This window comes from Brachypodium distachyon, chromosome 1 (genome assembly GCF_000005505.3).
Source record: "Brachypodium distachyon strain Bd21 chromosome 1, Brachypodium_distachyon_v3.0, whole genome shotgun sequence".
Taxonomy (NCBI): Eukaryota; Viridiplantae; Streptophyta; class Magnoliopsida; order Poales; family Poaceae; genus Brachypodium; species Brachypodium distachyon.
The window spans coordinates 44660002-44680436 of NC_016131.3; the positions used below are offsets into that span (position 1 = coordinate 44660002).

At 58.0% G+C, this 20435-nt stretch overlaps 1 protein-coding gene across 1 annotated transcript; it reads right to left on the minus strand.

The window, feature by feature from the left end:
• Positions 1-5234: 5234 nt before the first annotated feature.
• On the minus strand, positions 5235-6398 carry LOC106865671. The gene is made up of 2 exons (XM_014896259.1): positions 6252-6398; positions 5235-5534 (listed from the first exon to the last, which is right to left on the minus strand). The coding sequence occupies exons 1-2, from the start codon at positions 6396-6398 to the stop codon at positions 5235-5237; spliced, it is 447 nt and encodes a 148-aa protein (XP_014751745.1).
• Positions 6399-20435: the final 14037 nt, after the last annotated feature.

Genomic DNA, 20435 nt, shown 5'->3' on the forward strand with positions numbered 1-20435 from the left:
GTTTTCTTTATGATGGAAGGCAAGAAAGGAGACAGAACGTATTTGGACTCTGCGTACGTTGGAGTCGGTACAGGAGCATCTTTGCAGTGGCAGAATCGGACATTGGAGCCTACCGTTTTGTAGGGTACCGCCAAGTCCACCGCTACAGTCAATGTCAAGTTCGCAGGCCTCGTCGACGTTCGTTACTCCTCCCTAAACAGGTACTACCTGGCTAGAGAAGTGCATCCTTGCCGGCCGGAAGGCAGGGCCGCAAGTGTTGACATCCAAGTCCCCGAATAATTTAACCAGCACGAGTAGTGCTGATTTGCTAATGGCGCCGTGCCGGAAACTTTACTCTGGTTTGGGGATTCCGCCGGTGAAAGACGGAAAGGGAAAGCGAGGTGAACCATTTTCCATTTGGCGGCCTGCCTACGTGCAAAATATTTCACGTACGATTTCAACGGACAGATCGTGCGATGCTCATTAAGCGTGTGATCCTAGTTAAAGTGCAAATGAATTGCTCGGTGTGTCTGCCGCGCCAAAAAAGAAAAGAAAAAAAGAACGGGGCATGCAAACTGAGCTTTGAGTTCGATGGGATGAAGATACCCAACGGTCGTGAGCTGGGCAGGTCAGTATATTCCGTTTTCTTGTTATCACGACACGCCGGACAAAAAGAACACACCAGCGAAGCAGCGAGATGCTTTACGTTAACCATTCAGTTCGGTTTAAAAAAAAAACGTTCAGTCAATAGCAAGTTAAGAACTCGTAAATTGACCTGCACCAACAATCAGTTGCTTCCGTGCTTTGTAGCCGGGACATATGTGGGGGCGAGCATAAGAACCAAACCGAAACTGACACCAAATACAGTACTCTCTCCGTTCCTAATTTGTATTAAAACCACGACAAGAATTTAGAAACAGAGGGAATATGTTTTTTCTTTTTTTTGAATAATACTGTACGTTTTTTCTTTTGTTGAGAATCAACAATACAGTATTTTACCCTGCAAAAAAAAACAATACAGTATTATTTTATAGGAATACAAATACAGTATTTTTTAGAGGAACAAATACAGTATGTTTTTTTTTGAGGGGAACAAATACAGTATGTTTTTTTTTGAGAGAGGAGGAACAAATACAGTATGTGAGATGAGCATACAGCCCTATGCATCTCCAGAGTTTCAAACACCGCTTTAGGCCTTTTTCCACGCGTCGGGGCTTATCAATGTGAACTGTGAAAGCCGAACTACGTAAACACCCAAACAACTCGATAACGGCCCACAGCCGCTCGCACAGCTTCCCGGGCTAGCTTTCTTTTCTTTTTTTCGAATAATCCCGCGCTAGATTTCGTGTGTGGGCTGCGAGCCTGGGACGAATATCCGCTGCCCAATTAAGCGCCGAGCTCGAGTACAACCACCACAGCCCATTGTCGTCCAATGACTCCAAGGGCGCCCAACAGTCCCCTAAAAAAAAAAGCCCCCTCGGCCCTCACTTCGTTCGCTAAAACAAAAGCCCCGCATTCGGGTAGAACCACGCAACGCCAATCCGAAATTCCACCAGCACTTCAGGCTTCACCGTCCCTACGTGCTGCGGCCTACTCAGATGCGTGCCCGCACCTCTGAGAACTCAGATGCGTGCCCGCACCTTTTCTTTTTTTTCTTTGAGAGAGCCCAAACTTTTACTTGTGCGCACCTGTTCTGTTGGGCCCAGGAGAAAACATGCACCACGGAATCCCTTGACCTTACCCAACAATCTTTTTCTTTTTGAGCTTAACCTTACCCAGCAATCTAGCACGCTAGGCCTCAGCTAGGCTTATGGTTAAGTCACCAGGTAATGGATTTCCTTTTTCATCGACAATGCTCTATGGAAAGAGATATGATGCTCGGTTTCAACTAATTTAGAGCAGTGATCGATCGAGTGCATGTGCTTTATGGCCACTAGAGACTTAAACAATTATAAACAAAAGAATTTAAAGAACACACTTCTTGACCATAGCCTCTTCCTCCATCTCCCTCCCATCACTATCTCACGGTAGATATTTTCCCGCACTATGCTAGCCGCACTTTGTTCAAATGTAGTTAATTTTGATTTTTAACCGCACTTTTGACACTTCAACCGCAGATTTTGCCCATAAAAGTGCGTCAAATAATTTTGCCAACACGAGTATATTCAACACTTTTAAAATGCCATGAATATAAATTTGATACACTTTGAAGCCAAATTGACGTACTTTGAAATGCGTGCGGTAATCTACCGTGACGTAGTGCATCGCCGGCACCGACAATTACCATTCGGCGAAACCTGCGGTTGACGGCATCGACGGTGGGGTCTTTTTTCAAGCTTTTAGGGGATGGAATCTGGATATAACCAGGGGCGGACCCAGGGCAAAAGATGGCAGGGGCAGTCTTAAGAAAACTAAAGCAAAACTAGATAATACGAGGAAGAATGGGGGCCTTTTAACAGGCTAAGTGGGGTATTAAAGGTGAAATATAGCATTGTTTAGTGTAGAGTAAAATGCACCGTTAATCATCTAACTTGTGTTGGCGGTTCAATCTCGTCCTCGTACTCTCAAAACGCTCATCTACATCACCAAACTTTAAAATACGGTGCAATACGGTCCTATACGACGGAGACATACGTATTTCGATGATGTGGCACGTATCTGACAGGTGGGGCCATCAAACAGCATGCATTAGTGATGGTTCTGACAGCCAGAGCACGCGGTGAACGCGTTGGCATGAGCATCGTGGACTCGTGGCGCACTGCCGCCCGTGCTCTACTGCGGCCCGTCGGACTGCTCGTCAACTGTTGGCAGGGCAACCTCCACCTCGTCCACGGCAGCGTACTGAAGGGCCACAAGAAGGTCGTGTTCTGCCTCACGGCGCCCGAGGCGCTCCTGTTCAGCGGCTCGGTGGACAATACCATCTTCGTCTGCAATTGCAGCTCGATGGAGCATTTCGTCGAGCACATGGCGGGTGTGGGTGTGGAAAGCAGCGGCAGGAGTTGGACGGAGCGCGGTGACCGAGCGGGCGAGGAATTCATCGAGGACGGGGTCAGAAGCGAGCTAATCCTGCTGCATACCAGTGCTCAGCCTCAAGTTCTCTTCGGATTGGAGGATGCGTGAGATGAAGGAGTGTGGCTTGTGGCGCTTGAGAAGGAGGTGGTGTGGACTGTGGAGTCAGCATGAAGGTGGCGGAGGAGGATCGACGATGGGGCCCTGACGGCGGCCAAGGAATTGGGAAGCCGGCGAGGCGAGCTTGGGGATGGAGAGAATGGCTCTCATGGTGACCATCGTCGAGATGCAATCCTGCCGGCCTGTCTGTGCGGAGGCCGCAGCAGTACACGACGTCCTCCCGCTCCACGCGTCCTTCGTATGCACCGTCGCCGGCATCGGAGAGGAAGGGCTGCGACGCCCGCTCTTCGCCGAGTCCCTCACCGACGGCTGCAGCTGTTGCAGCAGGAGGGAGAGAGCGGCACGGAGCTCGGCCACCGGCCCGCAGGGTGGGGAACCCTGCCATGCCGTCACCCATGGTGCTTGACGCCAGAAGCGACATCGTGTGGCTGTAGCGCGCGTCATGCAGGCATTCACGATGTTTGCTCCGCTCCGCTCTGCCGCAGTCAAGAAAAGAGCAAAGAGGCGGAGCTGAAGGATGAAGATGATGGGTTTGTGTGGGTGGGGATGTTAGGGGGGTTATTGCAATTTACATCATGTCAGCTAGTGGGTCCTGTACGTCAGATACATGCCACATCAGCAAAATACGCACGTCTCCATCGTATAGAATCGTATTGCACCGTATTTTAAAGTTTAATGACCTAGATGAACGTTTTGAGAGTACGAGGACTAGATTGGACCGTCAACACAAGTTAGATGACTAACGGTGTGTTTTACTCTTTAGTGTAAACAAAAGAATTGTCTTGGGGCCCGGGACCCCACTCACTGTGCTCTGGACCCGCCCCTGGATATACCGAGGACCGGTGTGTAGATCTAGTTGTCAGTGGCTACGACTAGGAATTTCGTTTCATGCTGACATGTCAGTGGCTGTCCGACGGTGCGGGGGTGGGAGCGTCCTGTCCAGCAAAGTCGGCACGCGCGCGTGCGTGATCTCCTTCTTGAAGGCGTTGCATTGGATCAATGACAACTTAGTCATAGGTGTTGTTCTGCCATTAATTGTCACTCGGTCACTCCATGTACAATGTACAGATGTACTTAGCTTTTAAGTTGATATTTTGGCAGTGTTGTCTGTCATATTTCATACTCTCTCCGTCTAACAAAAGATGTCTTAAGTTTCTTAAAATTTGAAGTATCTAAATATGACTTAATGTATAGATGCATTCAAATTTAGTCAAAGTTGAGACATCTTTTGTTGAACGGAGGAAGAAACAAAAATTGGTTATTTACATCCGAGGATGGAGAGGCTTGGAGGTCAAAATTCTTCATATATTTTTTGACTGTTTAGTCGGGTGCAGTTTCCTGCAAACCATCTGAATCTCATATTGACTCAACATGTATAACCTACAAAACAAAAATTTCGTTGTAAAATAAAAATAAAAATTGCACTAACATTTCACTAAATTATTCATGTATTTTTTTGATTTTTTGATTGTAAAGGAAGGTGCGCATTCTGTCGGTTTCATTACATGGAGAAAAGAAGAAGATAAAATAAAGACGACTGTTACCTCCATTTCTAAATACTTCCTTCGTCCAATAAAAGATGTCTCAACTTTAACTAAATTTGAATGCATCTATATATTAAGTCATGTCTAGATACATCCAAATTTTGACAAAACCAAGACATCTTTTGTTGGACGGAGAGAGCACAAGATTTTCTACCTTTGTCTCAAGTCAAACTTCTTAAAGATAATTATCAACCTCTTATTTGAACTTTTTTAAAATTTTGATCAATTTTATAAAAAAAAACTATCAAAACCTATATTTCAATAAATTATATTTAGAAACATACAGAGTACATTGCTACACGCTGCATGGGCTGCGGGCTCTCCATGCCAGAGGTCCTCGACCACACGGTGCCACGATAATTACTCCCTGATCCGATACAAAATTCTTGTTGTGTACCACTAAAATCACGACAAGAATTTTGAACTAAAACACGAAAATATTTTTGGATGGGAGGGAGTCTCGGAGCACACGCGTAAGTAATTCCATCGATGCGCTCGATTTTACCTATAGAACCAGTAGGTATATGTACGTAGAACTCTACACGCGCGCATTGGCGCATGCATGAACTCTAGACGACGATTTTACATCTTGTCACATCGCGCGGGCACGAAGACCAGCTTGTTCTTCTCCAGGTCGTAGGCGACGTGCATGTTCTGCTGCTGGAAGTTACCTATGATGGTCAGATCGCTATCCCCCGCGGAATTCATCACCAAGCACAGCCCGCTGCCGGAGCCGTCCTCGTCCTCGAGCAAATCAAGCACGTAGCTCTCCCTCGGCAGGTCCCAGTCGGCGCCCTCCAGTGGAACACCAGCCTCGGCACGGCCACCTTGCTCGGGCGGGTGACGAGGGAATAACTTTTGGAGTACTCTGCCTTCATATACCTGATGCAGCCCATCAAGGGGTCCACTCGAAGGCCCAACAATTATATGCAGGTGAGTCCCTCCACTACTGTAGAATCCTTCATTAGTAACGGGCGAAAAACAACATCAGTGGCGGGCAGGCCGCCCCTTACTAACTTACTGTTACTGATGTGTGCACCATTAGTGACGGGCCGGCTGCCCGTTAGTGATGCTTTCTCCATCAGCGACGGTCACACCATAACGCCCGACACTGATGTGAATTTGAAGAAAATAAAAAAAAAGTGGCCGGCCCCCGGCCAGCCCCAAATCCACACAGCAGCCCGTCGACCTCACCGCACCGGCGTTATCCACTCGCAAACACCAAATCAAAACCAAATACCAAATCTGCTCGCAAAATCAACTTGCTTCCAAACTCGAGCGCCGATCGACGGAGGCGGATCCGGCGGCAGGAGGGCTTGGGGGCGGCGGCTCCTCTCCACGGCGGTGCTCCATGGCTGCAGAAAGTGACCCAGCGGCAGGAAGAGACTCAGCGAGTGAGAGGGAGAGAGAAATCAGAGAGAGAGAGAGAGACTCATCGAGAGATCCGGGCGCCACGGTCGGATCCGGCGGAAGGAGGGCTTGGGGGCGGTGGCTCCTCTCCACGGCGGTGCTCCATGGCTGCAGAAAGTGACCCAGCGAGTGAGAGGGAGAGAGAAATAAGAGAGAGAGAGAGAGAGAGAGAGAGAGAGAGAGACTCACCGAGAGATCCGGGCACCACCGGCGGATCCAGCGGCAGGAGGGCTTGAGGGCGGTGGCTCCTCTCCACGGCTGCAGGAAGAGACTCAGCGAGTGAGAGGGCCGAGAGATCTGGGCGCCACGGGCCACTGTTGCTTCTCTGGACGCCATGCGAGACGGAGAGGAGAGGGGCGGCGGCCGGTGTGGGCTGGGGCTGGTGTGGAGGGGCGGCGGCTGGTATGGAGGAAAGGAGAGGGGCGGCGGCCGGTGTGGAGGAAGGCAGAGGCAGGAGCTGGTGTGGAGGGGATCGGGAGGAAGGAAAGAGGAGAGAGAGATATTCGTGCGGCCGGGGAGGGGAAGAGAATCGCGGGGAGCAGGGAGGAGGGAGAGATGTGCGGTGGCTGGGGAGGGAGTTCCCTGCTGTAGGATTTTTATACCCTCCCTCAAAACCCTAGGACTGGAACTGGACTGGGCCTTAAATTGGCTTTTCGGCCCAGCATTACTGGGGACATCAGTGGCGGGCACAGACATAAGGCCGGCAATGATGTGTGTTTTGGTGATTTTTACAAGTTTTTGCATTGGACCATTAGTAACGGGTGTCCTGTGCCCGTCACTGATGAGGGGTCATCAGTGACGGGTCTTTCCTGCCCGCCACTGATGAGGGGTCATCAGTGACGGGTTTTGTGCGCCCGTCACTGATGATGGGTCTTCAGTGGCGGGCGGGAAAGGCCCGTTACTGATGAGGTTCATCAGTGGCGGTCGGAGAAGGCCCGTCACTTATGTTGTGTTTTGTAGTAGTGCTCAAAGTGCGGTTCAAGTCAAGGAACGTGATCTTATCGTACCAGAATAAACTGATTTGATTGTAACCTTCCCGATTATCACGCCCGAGACCTAGCCGCCAGTATATAAGGCTAGGAGGGGGAGTCGGGAAGGGGAACCTCTACACATTCACGCCAGATTCATCTGTGCATTGTAGCTTCATAGCTCCTCTGTAATCCCGATCAATACAATACACCAAAAGCATGACGTAGGGGTTTTACCTTCCGAGGGCACTGAACCTGGGTAAACCTTGCGGCTCCCCTAGTCTTTGTTAGTCGACAAGATCGCTGGTGCACCTCGTGCTCTCCTTCAGTCGAAAACCCTCGAATCAGGGTATTGCCGAGGTAGCCCCTCGACATTGGCGCCGACTGTGGGGAAAAAGTGCATCAGATCTACGATATTTTTGACCATGTTGTTCTCAATCCACAATGATTCAATCACGGAGGGGTCGATCCGCTTCCGGTCCTTGAGCTTCTCAGCTCACCCGCCGGAATTGCGCTCCACTTTCCGCAACCTCGACGGTCTTTTGGACATGTCGTTCGGAGGCTTTAACCTCCGAGTCAGCCGCGAAGGAATTGTCAGCTTCGCAGATCCGTCACCCACAAGGCAAATCTGCAATTCTTCAAAGGCATCATCGACGGATCACTCACCCCCGATGCGTTCGCTGGGTGAGGCAGGGCCAATTTTGGCCAATTTTTTTTGCACCGAGTGCGATTCACATCACTCGGTGCTCGCTAAAGATCCCACTCCTTACATCGTTAATACCTGTTGGAGTGCAGCAATCAACCCCAAGGATACAATCGCGATTCCTCACAAAACCCTAGCACAGGTTTTCGTGGCGGAAGTAGGCGAGTAGTGGAGATAGACGCCGTGCTGGTAGAACCATCTTCGCCGAGGCGCGTGCAGGAGGCGAGGCCACCGATCACCCAACAATCATTCTCACGCCGGAAGAGGAAGTGCGGGTCGAGGCTGCTCTTAACGGCACTGCCCCTCTGCCGGCAGACGCCACGCGCAACGAGATGATGGCATATCACCATGCGTTGAACACTACGCATGCTCGACTGCGAGATGAGCAGGCGGAGCTATAGCGACGGCGAGAGACCGCCGACGCTTCGAGTGTCCGCCGACAGCTCTCAGTGCAGAGTCGCAGTGCGTGCTCCCGAAGCGCCCCCAGATATAGAGCGCCGCGCTATCAATCTCGGTTGAACAATATCCCCGAGAGAGATCGCATCGGCATGACACGCAGTCTAGATGATGAACTGATGACAGTCAATACCCAGGGGGAGGCTCCCCCGAACGCCATAGGGAGCCGTGGTTGCTGCAAACACGTACCTCTTATCTACTATGCCACCGGATGACGACCCGAGGGCAGCCTGTCGCACCAGTGGCACCCGGGGTACCACCGCCGCGTGACGCGTGGGCCCCGTTCCCGAGTTCCCGGGAAGGTTTCATCTCGGGGAGCGTCTATGAGCATCCCAACAAGCTACCAACCCGGAAGGGGCTAGCGGGGCTTCCAGGAATATTCCCGCCTGGGCACCTCCCGAGAAGCTGCTTCCCCGGGGGGGGAGGGGGGGTGGGGGTTCCCGGGTGCGTTGGGCCCGGGCGCTTCCCGGGGTCGACTTGCCGGGACAGGGGGTTTCCGGGCGCATGCCCCCGCCTCAGGCGCGGGGCCCAGTAGCCAGATCAACAACGCCGCGAGGACGCGTGGCGGGCGTGGGATGCGCGGTCCCACTAGGGCAAGGAGTAAGGCGCACGGCTTATTAAATGAGCCGACCGACGAGGCATTACCCGTCCGATCAAAGGAACAGTGGCTGTGCAATCCTACTCTAGAGGTTTTAGACCCCTAGCGGCGGAGGTGGCATCCATGCGCGCCACCAGCTCACCGGGGGGAGTTGTATGCCTCCCCGCCCGACACTTGTAGCTCATGCACCGTGGCACCTGTGGCATCCCCTTGAGTATAAAAGGAGGACCCTCGCCAAGGGTCAAAGGGTTCGGCATATGATTAGTTGGCTTCAGTAGACGGTTGGGCGGAGTTCGACCAACTCATAGTCAGCTTCCAGCACTAGCAAAGAGTAGTAAGGAGTACCTAGCCAGTGAGAGGAAGCCCGGGAACTTGCCCGGCAACTTGTAAACACCCGATTCTAAACTAATACCAGCTCAGACAAGCAGGACGTAGGTTTTACACCTCCGGGTGGCTCGAACCAGTGTAAAAAACATGCGTGTGTTTGTTCTTGGATTAGCGCGCACCTCTAGTGCTTCATCTCGCCGGCCCAACAGGGCCCCATCAGCCGTGCCGGCGATCGCCGTGGCGAACCCCGACGCCCCCACCGAACCTAAAAGGGGGCCGTGGCCGCACGCCCCCGGTGTCGAAGCACCGCACGACGACATCTGGCGTGCCAGGTAGGGGGTGCGGGAGTTGAGCTCCTCGGTAACCGCCTGCAGCGGCGTTAGCATCGACGTCGGCCTCGCTTTCTTCGCCGACGGGACTAGTCGCCATGCCCCCCAAGCGGGCTGGTGATCCAGGGATAGACTCGCGTGAAGCCCCAGTGGCACACACGCGGTCGCACGACGTGCGGCCCGAGTCGGGGGCTCAGGAGAACCCCGAGCCCTCGAGAGTGCAGCAACCACAGCTGCCTCCCCCGCCTCCTCGGCCATCTACGGACAATCGGCCGAGGGGACCGGCTGCCCCCAGTGCCCGGGCCAGTCGCGCGAGCAGGCTTGGTGCCGCCCGCGCCGGCCAGCGAGTCGAGTCGCGGGCCGAGGATGCTCTGTGGCAGCGGCACCAGGAGCACACCGCGTCGCGAGCAACCCCTGGGGGTTCGCACCCTGAGCGCCCAGAGGCGTCCGGGGCCAGGGCGGGAAGCAGGCGCTCGGGAAACCGGTTGGCCCCCGCCCGAACCCCGGCGGAAGCCATCGTCGCCGCGCGCATCATGGTGCGGTACGAGCTACAGCAGGGCACACCGACGAATGAGACGTGGGGCGAGGAGTTGGAAGCGCTTCTCGCCCTGGCCGCCCAGCAGCCGCAAGGCGAGGGCGCCCCGGTAGGCTCCGGCCACGGGCAGAACCCGGAGCGTGGGGACGCGCCACCCGCCTCACGACAGGGGGAGAACCCTCCCCCTCCTCAGGGAGGCCAAGGAGACGGGGACAGGGATGAACCCCAAGGGGGCCGCGGTCAGCCCCGCGCTGGCCGAGAATGCCCTCCCCGGGGACGCGCCAGGGCACGCGCTGAGGAGCAGCGCAAGTCCGACTGTACTGGCGGCGACGAGCCGGGCTTCCAGGAGCCTCGCGGCATCGCCTGCATCCATGGGGGAGTTTACGCTCTCCCATCCCACGCCGTGGTGAAGCGCTTCTCCCGCGACGTGTGCGCGCTGTTGCCGGATGCGGAGCTGCAACAGCTGCTGAGTTGGTCGCACGTGCCGATCACCTTTAGCGCCGACGATCACCCAGCACGACAGTTGGGTTCAGGGGTAATACCCTTCGTCGTCTCGCTGATCATTAGCAATATGACGGTGACCAAGGTGCTGGTGGACAACGGAGCGGGGCTTAACCTCCTGTCCGCCAGGCTGGTGGAAAAGCTCCAGCTGCCGGTGGAGCAGCTGAAGCCCACCGATCCGTTCCGGGGGGTGAATCCCGGGATCGTGCGCCCGCTGGGACGCATCATGCCGCCGGTCACCTTCGGGTCCCGGGAAGCGTTCAGGACCGAGCACATAGTGTTCGACGTGGTGCATACCCCGTTGCCCTACAACGGGATCCTTGGTCGGCCCGTGCTGATCAAGTTCATGGCGGCCACGCATTGCGCCTATGGCGTGATGAAGATGCCGTCCGTCTATGGAGTCCTCTCCATCTGGTGTGACCTCAAGGACGCGGCCTGGTGCGTTGGTGAGGTCGTCCGGGCCGCTGCCGCAGCTGACGCTGGCGACGAGGATGCTGTCGGGGACGACAGCTTGCCGGGCGATGCCCAGCAACGAAGAAGGCCCACGCTACCCAGCGAGAGCTTGCCGTGGGAGGCGCAGGCTCGAGCTCGCGTCCCGGCAAGGGGCAGGGGCTCCGGGAGGAGGCCCCCAAGGTGAAGAAGCTGCCCCTCCAAGCCGGCGACAAGGAGCGCACCGTTACCGTCGGTGCGAACCTTACTGCCGAATAGGAAAGCGCCCTCATCACCTTCCTCCGGGACAATGCCGACGTGTTCGCTTGGGAACCGTCGGATCTTCCCGGGGTTCCCAGGGAGGTGATTGAGCATCGGCTTGCGGTGCGCCTGGAGGTGCACCCCGTCAAGCAGAAGATCCGGCGGCAAGCACAAGAGCGTAAAGATTTCATCAAGCAAGAGGTGGACAAGCTCAAAGATGCCGGGGCAATCAGGGAAGTTCTGTACCCCACTTGGCTGGCTAACCCTGTAGTAGTGCCTAAAGCAGGAAATAAGCTTCGCATGTGTGTAAATTTTATTGATCTTAATCGCGCATGCCCCAAGGATCCCTTCCCTGTACCCCGTATCGATCAAATAGTCGATTCTACGGCTGGTTGTGACTTGCTGAGTTTTCTGGATGCTTTCTCCGGCTACCATCAAATCAAGATGGCGGTCGAGGATGAGGAAAAGACAACGTTTATCACTCCGGTTGGCTATTATTGTTATACATGCATGCCTTTCGGGTTGAAGAACGCGGGCTACACATTTCAGCGCGCTCTGCACGAATGTTTGGGGCCCCAGCTAGGCCGCAACACGGAGGCCTACATGGACGACATCGTCATCAAATCGAAGCGTGGGGACTCACTGATTGATGACCTGCGGGAGACGTTCGACAACCTCCGTAGGATCAAGCTCAAGCTGAACCCTGATAAGTGCACCTTCGGTGTTAACTCCGGGCAGCTTCTGGGCTTCTTGGTTTCACACAGGGGTATACAGGCCAACCCGACCAAGATAGAAGCCATCGAGAAGATGGAGGCCCCCCACAAGGTGAAGGACGTCCAGCGCCTCAACGGCTGTGTCGCCGGGCTGGGACGTTTCATCTCCAGGCTGGGCTAACGTGCCCTGCCTTTCTTCAAAGTAATGAAGAAGAAGGGTCCAGTCGACTGGACTCCCGAGGCCAAGGCGGCGTTCCAGGAACTCAAGCAGTACTTGAGGTCGCCGCCCGTCCTCGTTGCCCCCAAGCTGGGCGAGCCGCTGCTACTGTACCTAGCGGCGACTGACCAGGTGGTCAGCTCGGTGCTGGTTGCCGAGAGGGAGGAGGACGTCCCAGGGACTTGGGCTGCGGGGCAGGGGGTTGAGCGGCCCCTGGCAACCGCCTCGGACCCGGGGACCACCCCCGAGTCGGTGACCTTGTTGCCGCGGAAGCGGTTGGTGCAGCACCCGGTGTTTTTACTTCGTTAGTACGGTGCTGCGCGACGCGCGGACGAGGTACCCGCAAGTGCAGAAGCTTCTTCTGGGGATTCTCCTTGCGTCCCGCAAATTGCGCCACTAGTTTCAGGCGCACCGCGTCACGATGGTGTCAGGGTTTTGCCTTGAGCGAGCCCTCACCAACCGTGAAGCCACCGGGAGAGTGGCCGAATGGAGGATGGAGTTGTCAGAGTTCGACCTCCACTTCGCCAACTCTAAAAGCATTAAGAGCATGGCCTTGGCAGACTTTGTCGCGGAATGGAAGTCCACTGGCGTAGAAGAAAGTGAACCGGAGACCAACCTGCCCGGCAAGCTGGACGATGACAACTGGGTCCTCTACTTCGACGGTGCGTTCAGTCTTCAAGGAGCAGGCGCTGGAGTTGTCATCGAGTCACCGACAGGGGACCAGCTGAGGTTCGCTGTCCAACTCGACTTCGCTAACTCCACCAACAACACGGCGGAGTACGAGGGCCTGCTTGCCGGGTTGCGGGCGGCGGTCGCCTCGACATTAAGCGCCTAGTTGTTCGCGGCGATTACAGCTCGTGATCAACCAGGTGAACAAGGACTACGACTGCCCTCAAATGACACCGTACGTGGAGGAGGTCCGCAAGCTAGAACGAAAGTTCAAAGGTTTGCGCTTTGAGCACGTTAAGCGGAAGGATAACTTCGCTGCTGACGAGCTGGCCAAGATGGCAGTAGAGCGCTGGAAGCCTCCGCCGAGGGTGTTCTGTCAGAAGCAAGCAGCTCCTTCAGTCGCCCCCTAGCCGGCTGCCGGGGACGCCCCTCCGGCAACCGAAAGAACCCCTGCGGCAGCAGGGGTCCATGCCGTTGATATAGCGGCATGCGTTGGCAGGGAGATTCCCCCCTGGGCGGAGGAAATCGCCCACTACTTGAAAGGGGAAGCTCTCCCGGAAGATGACGTCGCCGCGGAGCGGGTAGCGCGGCAAGCCAGGATGTACACTGTGGTGGATGGGAACCTCTACCGCAGGCGTGCGAACGGTGTCAAGCTTATCTGCGTGTTGCAGGATGAAGGGCGCGCACTGTTGGAGGACATACACTGGGGCACATGTTCACACCATGTGGCCTCCCAAGCTTTAGCCGGCAAGGCATTTCGGCATGGCTTCTATTGGCCCACGGCCCTGGCTGACGCGGAGCGGTTGGTGAGGACGTGCAAAGCGTGCCAATTCCATTCGAAAAAGAGCAACCAGCCGGCGCAGGCCCTACATGTCATCCCGTCCTCATGGCCGGTCGCGGTCTAGGGGCTCGACATCGTCGGCAAGCTACCGAGGGTGGTTGGCGGTTACGAATATTTGTTCGTGGCCATCGACAAGTTCTCCAAGTCGGTGGAGGTGGAACCAGTGCGGAAGGTGACCGCCCAGGCGGGCATCAAGTTTTTCAGAAGCATTGTGTGCCGGTTTGGTGTGCCTAACAGCATCATCACCGACAACGGCACGCAATTCACGAGCGCGGCGTTTCAAGCCTACTATGAAGGCATGGGTACTAAGCTGCGCTTCGTGTCCGTGGCTCACCCGAGGAGTAACGGACAGGCGGAGTGAGCCAACGCAGAAGTGTTGCGGGGGCTCAAGACGAGAACCTTTGACAAGCTCAAAGGCCATGGGAAACACTGGGTCGAAGAGCTCCAGCCCGTGCTGTGGTCCATCCGGACCACACCTAGTCGGGCAACGGGCGAAACTCCATTCGCCCATGTCTACGGGGAGGAAGCGGTGCTGCCCCTCAAGCTCAAGCACGGATCTCCCCGAGTACGCGCGTACGGCGACACCAGCCAACACGAGCAAAGGGTCGACGATCTAAACTTCATCGAAGAGCTTTGATGCCGGGGTGCTGTGTGAGCCGCGCGCTACCAGCTGGGACTCCATCGTTATCACGACAGGCGGGTGCGTCCCCGGGGGCTCGAGAACAGAGACCTTGTCCTGCGCCGGATACAAGGAACGAAGGCCGGGAACAAGTTGACTCCGAAATGGGAGGGCTCCTTCCGGGTAGTGCAGGTGACCAGGCCGGGGGCTGTCCGGCTTGAAACCGAAGACGGCTTGCCGGTGCCCAATAGGTGGAATATTGAGCACTTGCGCAAGTTCTACCCGTGAAGGAGTGGAGCCCGACCGTCAGGTGATGCCGCCGATGCATACCTCTCGAACTAGTGTAGCCGGGCAGCCCCCGTGTGTAAACCACTAGTGATTGTGAATAAAGATAAGTATTTCGCACCTGAGCTTTGAATTTGCCCTATTTATTTGCGTGTTCCTCCCTATTCTGTCTCCTGCTTTAAGTGCACAAAGGAGTCATTTCCATACTTGGTTGTGAGGAGGGGGGCTGTTGGAGCCTCGAAAACGTTAACCCGTTGCCGGACCGTTCCGGCACGGGGCATGCAGTTGCCGGGCTTCCCGCAACGTGCATCACTGGACATACGGTTGTCGGGCTTCTCGCAACGTGCATCACTGGACGTGCAGTTGCTAGGCTCCCCACAACGCGCACCGCGGAGCCGCTGCGCCTGGGAAAGGAAATGCTCACATCCAAGCCTGACATCGACCCCTTTGTGCTCGGGGGCTGGGAGGCAGGAAGAGTTTCTCTGTGTTGCTTTGTGTATTTTCGTAAATTTCGAAATTTTTTGCAGCACCTCGGGCCTGGTAATCTAACCTGCAGGAAAGGGTGGAATTTTGTGCACTGTGATGCCCGTGGGCTGCCCACGGGTCGCGCTATGCACCGGTGCCTTGTGGTGCGGGATGACCGCAACACAAGGGGCTCACCGCACTCCGAGGCTTCTGACTCGGGAGGACGCCGCCACGTGTGCCACAGTTGCCTGGTAAACATGGCGGCGGAGATTGTACCGCGTTTCGAGGAAGGGGTGCCACGGGTGCTGCACGGGTCCGTCGCGCGCGGTGGCAAACCCCCCTCCCGCGCCTATAAAAGGCGCGCTCCAGCCATGGAACGTCTCAGAGCGAAGCCGGGTCCGGGGCTGTTAAGGCGGGTGGTGCCACGAAGGCGCGATGGTGGTGCATCCAATCAGCGCTTAGCGCGACGGGTGCGCTGCCATCGCGCCCCTACCGCATCACCCCATCGAGCCCGCCCCGAGGGGCGTCGCAGAGGCACGGTGGTAGTGCATGCCATCGGCGTCCTGCACCGATGGGTGCACTGCCGCCGTGCTCCTGCCGCGCCTTCCTCAAGTGGGTCGCTCCTGGGCGAGGGTCATCGTGGAGGCACTGTGGTGGTGCATCCCATCAGCGTCCGGCGCTGACGGGGTGCATTGCTGCAGTGCCCTTGCCGCGCCCCTCCATAAGACACCTCCGCAAGGAGCAGGGGCTGCCGCGGAGACTCTATGGTAGTGCATGCCCTCCGTGCCTTGTGCCGACGGGTGCACTATCATAGAGACCCGGCTGCATTCCTTTGAGAGAGCCTTTTTTCGGGCGCGGGTCGTTGCGAGGACGCTGTGATGGCGCCGGTGCCGGCGCCCGTCGCCCGCTCCTGCCCATCACCGCGTCCCTGCCGCGGCCCTCGAGCAGTTTTGCTCCCGGGCAACAAGAGCTATTACGCCCCGCGGGACGAGCTCCCTAGAAAAACCAGGTCTCCCAGTTGCAGGGGCTGTCGCCGTGGAGGCTATAACTTCCTCGCCACCCGTGCCTGCCGCTCGGGGTGGGGCGCAGCCGGCGGCGAGGACGTTATAGCCGTCTTGAGGCTACTCCCAGGGCGGAGTCCTCTTAAGCCAGGGTTCCCCCCTGAAGGCGAGGGTCGCCGCATGAGCGTGATGGTAGCATCGTCGTCGACGGTTGCCGCTGGCGGCGATCCTGCCCCCGCGCTCCTGCCGCATCCCTCAGGGACCGTTTTCCTTGAACAGGTATCCGAGGTGGGTCCCTACCAAGGCAGCGCCCCAGCTGCACTTTACCGCCAAGCGTCACGAGGCTTTGGACTGAACGGAAAAGCTAAGTGTCTGAGCATGAACGGTGAATTCACTAAGGACTGAACGAAATTGAGCACTGTCTCGTTGGGTGTGGTCCCAGATCCTGCGCGTAGCCGAAGTGTTAAAAGGATGCTTGCGGGGGGAGTGCGCTCCCCGTGTGGCTTCGCGGGTCCGTCCCGGAAGGGCACGGCTTGGAGTAGTTACCCCGCAAGTGGAGTGGCTCCACGCTGCTGCTTGGCCCCAGGTCGGCACCACGGGTCCGTCCCGGGTCCCTGGTCTGGTCAAGGGCGAGGCGTGCGAGTCCCCCGCAACACAAGGCAAAACACGCAAAGACTAAAGGGGCCACCCTGCTAGACAGCACCGGGAACAATGAACATATCGAAAAAGTTTAATTAACTAAGAGTTGAACGATTACACGGGCTAATCCAAAATATGATTGTTCAAACGGCGCTAAGCGCCATACTTGCAGGGAAAACAAACTAGAAAGCTACATTGGGAGCAACGAGCACAGCTGGGGGCTGCGGCAACTTGTTGTCGCCGTCTTCGGCCGGTGGGTCGGTGGGGAGATCAGGCTCCGGCTTCATCTGCATCCGCTCGACGACCTCGTCGACGAATTTGCGCACTGCTTGGGTGTGCGTGGGCTCGTCCTCGCTGTCGGACCAAGCGTCCAGCAGGGACTCGAAGGGAAACTCGGGGTCCCGGAGATGAATCCGCGGGAGGATTTTCGCGGCAACCTCCCGGGCGCAGTTGGCGACTTCGTTGGCGCCGTACCGGGCGATCCAGACGTCGAGCGCCCCAAGCTTCCCCACCAAGTCGGAGAAGAAGGGGATCAGCGTCGTGACGTCTGTCCGTCCACTTCCGCTGCCTGCAGCTCGAACTTGGGCAGCAGGTCGCGCAGCGACTGGGCGATCTTCAGCAACTTCTCCGTCTCGATCTGCCGCTGCCCGATCAGCGTACCGTGATGGAGTCGAGCGTCGTGCGCAGGCTTTTTAGCCTTGCGGACGTTGCCCTCCATCGCCGTGAGCTCCGCGGTCTTCGCCGCGATCTCGTTGACGGCCTTGGCAAGCTCCTCCCGGACGGCGGCCAGCTCGGTCTCGAGCCTGGCCGCTTTGTCCTTGGCAGAATTGAGCTCGGTCTCGTGCCGGGCCGCCGCTCCCGCCGCGTCCTCGGTGGCCTTGACCTGCACCTCCAGCATGACGTGGATGCCTTGGATTTCACCGCGGTAGTTGGCGATCAGGACGCTTTTTTCGTCCAGCCGGGCTTGGGCCGCCGCGACCACCTCGGCGTGTTCCTTCCTGGTCGCCTCGAGGGTGGCCGACATCGAGTCGAGCTTCCCTTGGAGCTCCACGTGCTGGGCCTCCAGTTGCCGGTGGAGCTCGGCCTCCGGGACCACCGGCTCCCGGGGGCCCTCAGGGCTTGCCGGGCCAGCCGCGCCTCCTCTTCGGCGAGGCGCGTCTCCTCTCGCAGCCGGGACAGTTCGCGCCGTTCTCTCTCCACGGCCTCCCGCACCTTGTGGAGCTGATTCTTGGCGGCGGTGTGGCACTCCCTCACCTCATTGAAGGAGGTGACGAAGGCCAATTGCTGGTCCCTGACGGCGTCCAGGAATCGATGCCCCCGCTCGAAGATGCTCGGATCCCAAGTAAAGGGGTTCCAAGCGACCCCGGCGAGGGTGCCGAGGTCGATACCGGGGAGAGATGCCAAGGACGACGAAGCCCCTGCTGCCGAAGTGGGGCTGGGCACGGGGTCGCCAACTTGCTCTCGAGGGTCTTGCTGTCCTCCCCCGGCAACTTCCCCTTCGCCTGCACCCGGGGACCCTGGGGCTGGAGAAGTCTCCCTGCTTCCGGCGGGGGCTGCCCCCCGCTGGGCGACAGGTGAGCCCGCGCCGGCCGCGTCCGCAGTTGCGGGCGCGTCGACAGGTGCAGTCACGACGGCGGCGGTATCCACTGCTGCCACTGTGTCCGCCGCAGCGGGGCTGGACGTGAGAGCCGGTTTCGGCGAAGGATGGTGCTATTGAAGACGTGCAAGGGTGACCGGCATGGTAACCTTGTGCGGCCGCCGAGCTTGCCGGGGAAGCCTCCCCTGCCTCGCCTGTGCCGGCGGGAGCGTCCAAGAGGCTTGCCGCGGGCGAGCTGCTGCTCACTGCAAAAGAAAAAGGAAAGGTACGCTCATGAGTTTAGCTAACAGAAATTGCAGTTGCAGAGGAGTGAAGAAGACATACCGCCTGCCGGCCCTGCCTCCATGGGGGCTGGGTCGCCAAGGGGCGCGCCCGTGTCATTGCCGACCCCTGCGGGGATGGGGCCGGCGGCGCCGCCGGCATCGGCACGCGCCTTCTTGCTTGGTACCCCGGCGGGGAATCGCTCCTCGCCCTTTTGCTGGCACCTGCCGGCGATGAGGACCTCGGGGGGTTACGCCGGAGCGCGAAGCCCCGGAAGACCCCCCGAGCGGGTGGCGCCATGGGCGCCCGCGGGGTCGTCGTGACCCAGAGAACCCCGGGTGTCGACGGTGATGCCGCGGCGGCGCCGGAAGCCGAACTCGCGGAGGCCCCCGCTAGCGGGGCGAAGGCCGTTGTCGGGCACCGGCGATCCCTGCTGGCGCTGGCGCTGCCGGAGTACCGGCGGGCGCCCCGGGACCGGTTGCCGCCATAGTGCTGGCGGCTGCCGCTGAGGCGGAGGCCGCCGCTGAGACACCCACGGCCCCTGTTGCCGCGGATGCCGTCGAGGTGCCAACGGGCGCCCCTGAAGCAGCCGCCGCCGCAAGGTTGGTGGCCGCTGCCGGGGCGGACGTTGCTGTCGAGGAGATGGCTGCGGCCACTGCAAACGCCCTCGATCTCCTCATGATCAAGGGTGCGTTGTCGCTGCTTTCGTCGTCGTCGTCTACGGCGACCACCTCCGGGGACGCAGCCACCTGGCCCGCCTCGTCGTCCAGCGACTGGAGGGAGGGCCAGCTGGGCTCGGACCCGCCCACGCTCTCCTCGAGCACCTGCTTCTCACGGGGTGCTTGCAGGGGAGCGTGCGGGACCCGGGTGGGGGTGTCGTCCATCAACCCCACTCGTTGCAGGGCGGGAAGGCACCGACGGTGTCGCTGAGCGCCTGGACGCCGGCGTGGAGAGTGGAAACCCCCGGCGGGAACTCCGTTGATTGGAAGGTCTCGTCGGAGATCCCCTTCACCCATGTCCTGAGGGTCTCAAAGTCCACGCCGTCCTCCTGGAGGCGTGTCCCGTCCCCGGGACCTGTGTACATCCACGCGGGCCGGGAGTGTAGCTGCAGCGAGGCTATGCGTCGATGGACGAAGGTGCGTGCCACGTCCACATCGGTGAGCTCCGCTAGCCGCAGCGCCTTGATCTTCTCCACGATGGGGAAGAGGTCGGCGTCGCGGTGGTATCTGTCCTGCCAGCCGTTCTGGGGTAGTGGCAACTCCGTCAGCGACTGGATGAACTCCTGGGGGTCCTCCACTCGGACCCAGCACCAATCGCTCCGCCACTCCTTTTCAATCATCTTCCCCGACCGGACGATGAACTCGGACGTCATCTGGTCGCGGGCACGGAATACCACCCCCGACGACATCGCCTTCGCGTTGTCAATGCGGGGGTAGAAGTAGTGGCGGAAGAGCCCTACCGACGGAATCACCCCCACGAACGCCTCGCAGAGGAACTGGAAGGTGGCGAGGAGGAACAACGACGTGGGGTGGAGCTGCGCCACCCGCAACTGGTAGGACTCCATCAATGCATGGAGGAATAGGGAGAAGGGCGGCACCATGCCGCAGAGGAGGAAGCGCGCGAACACCCGGAAGTCGTTGTCCTGGTGCTCGACGCCCGTCGGGAAGATCCGCGTCTCCCCGTGTTCGTTGAAATTGGAAGCGACGGCATGCCGGAGCTTCCCCAGCGCCTCGCTATTATATCCGGGGCGGAAGAAGTCGACTGTGGCGCGCATGTCCCGCCTCTTCTGGTCCTTGGCGGCGGCTGCCTTGATTGCCGCCTCGCTCTTGCTTGTCGCGGCCTTCTTCCAGACTTGGACCTCCTTCCCCTTTCTGGTGGTGGGGGGCGCCATGGAAAGCGAGGGCGGAAGCTAGCAGGGGCGCAGGGATGCGAGATGCATAAGGGGATGGAGATGAAGGC

Bases quoted from the DNA above. Each gene is read 5' to 3' on its own strand.
- LOC106865671 (XM_014896259.1), bottom strand. From the start codon at position 6,398: ATGGCGTCCAGAGAAGCAACAGTGGCCCGTGGCGCCCAGATCTCTCGG. The intron at 5,535-6,251 runs GTGAGTCTCTCT...GGGCTGCATCAG, and splicing joins GGTGGTGCCCGGATCTCTCG to GTATATGAAGGCAGAGTACT.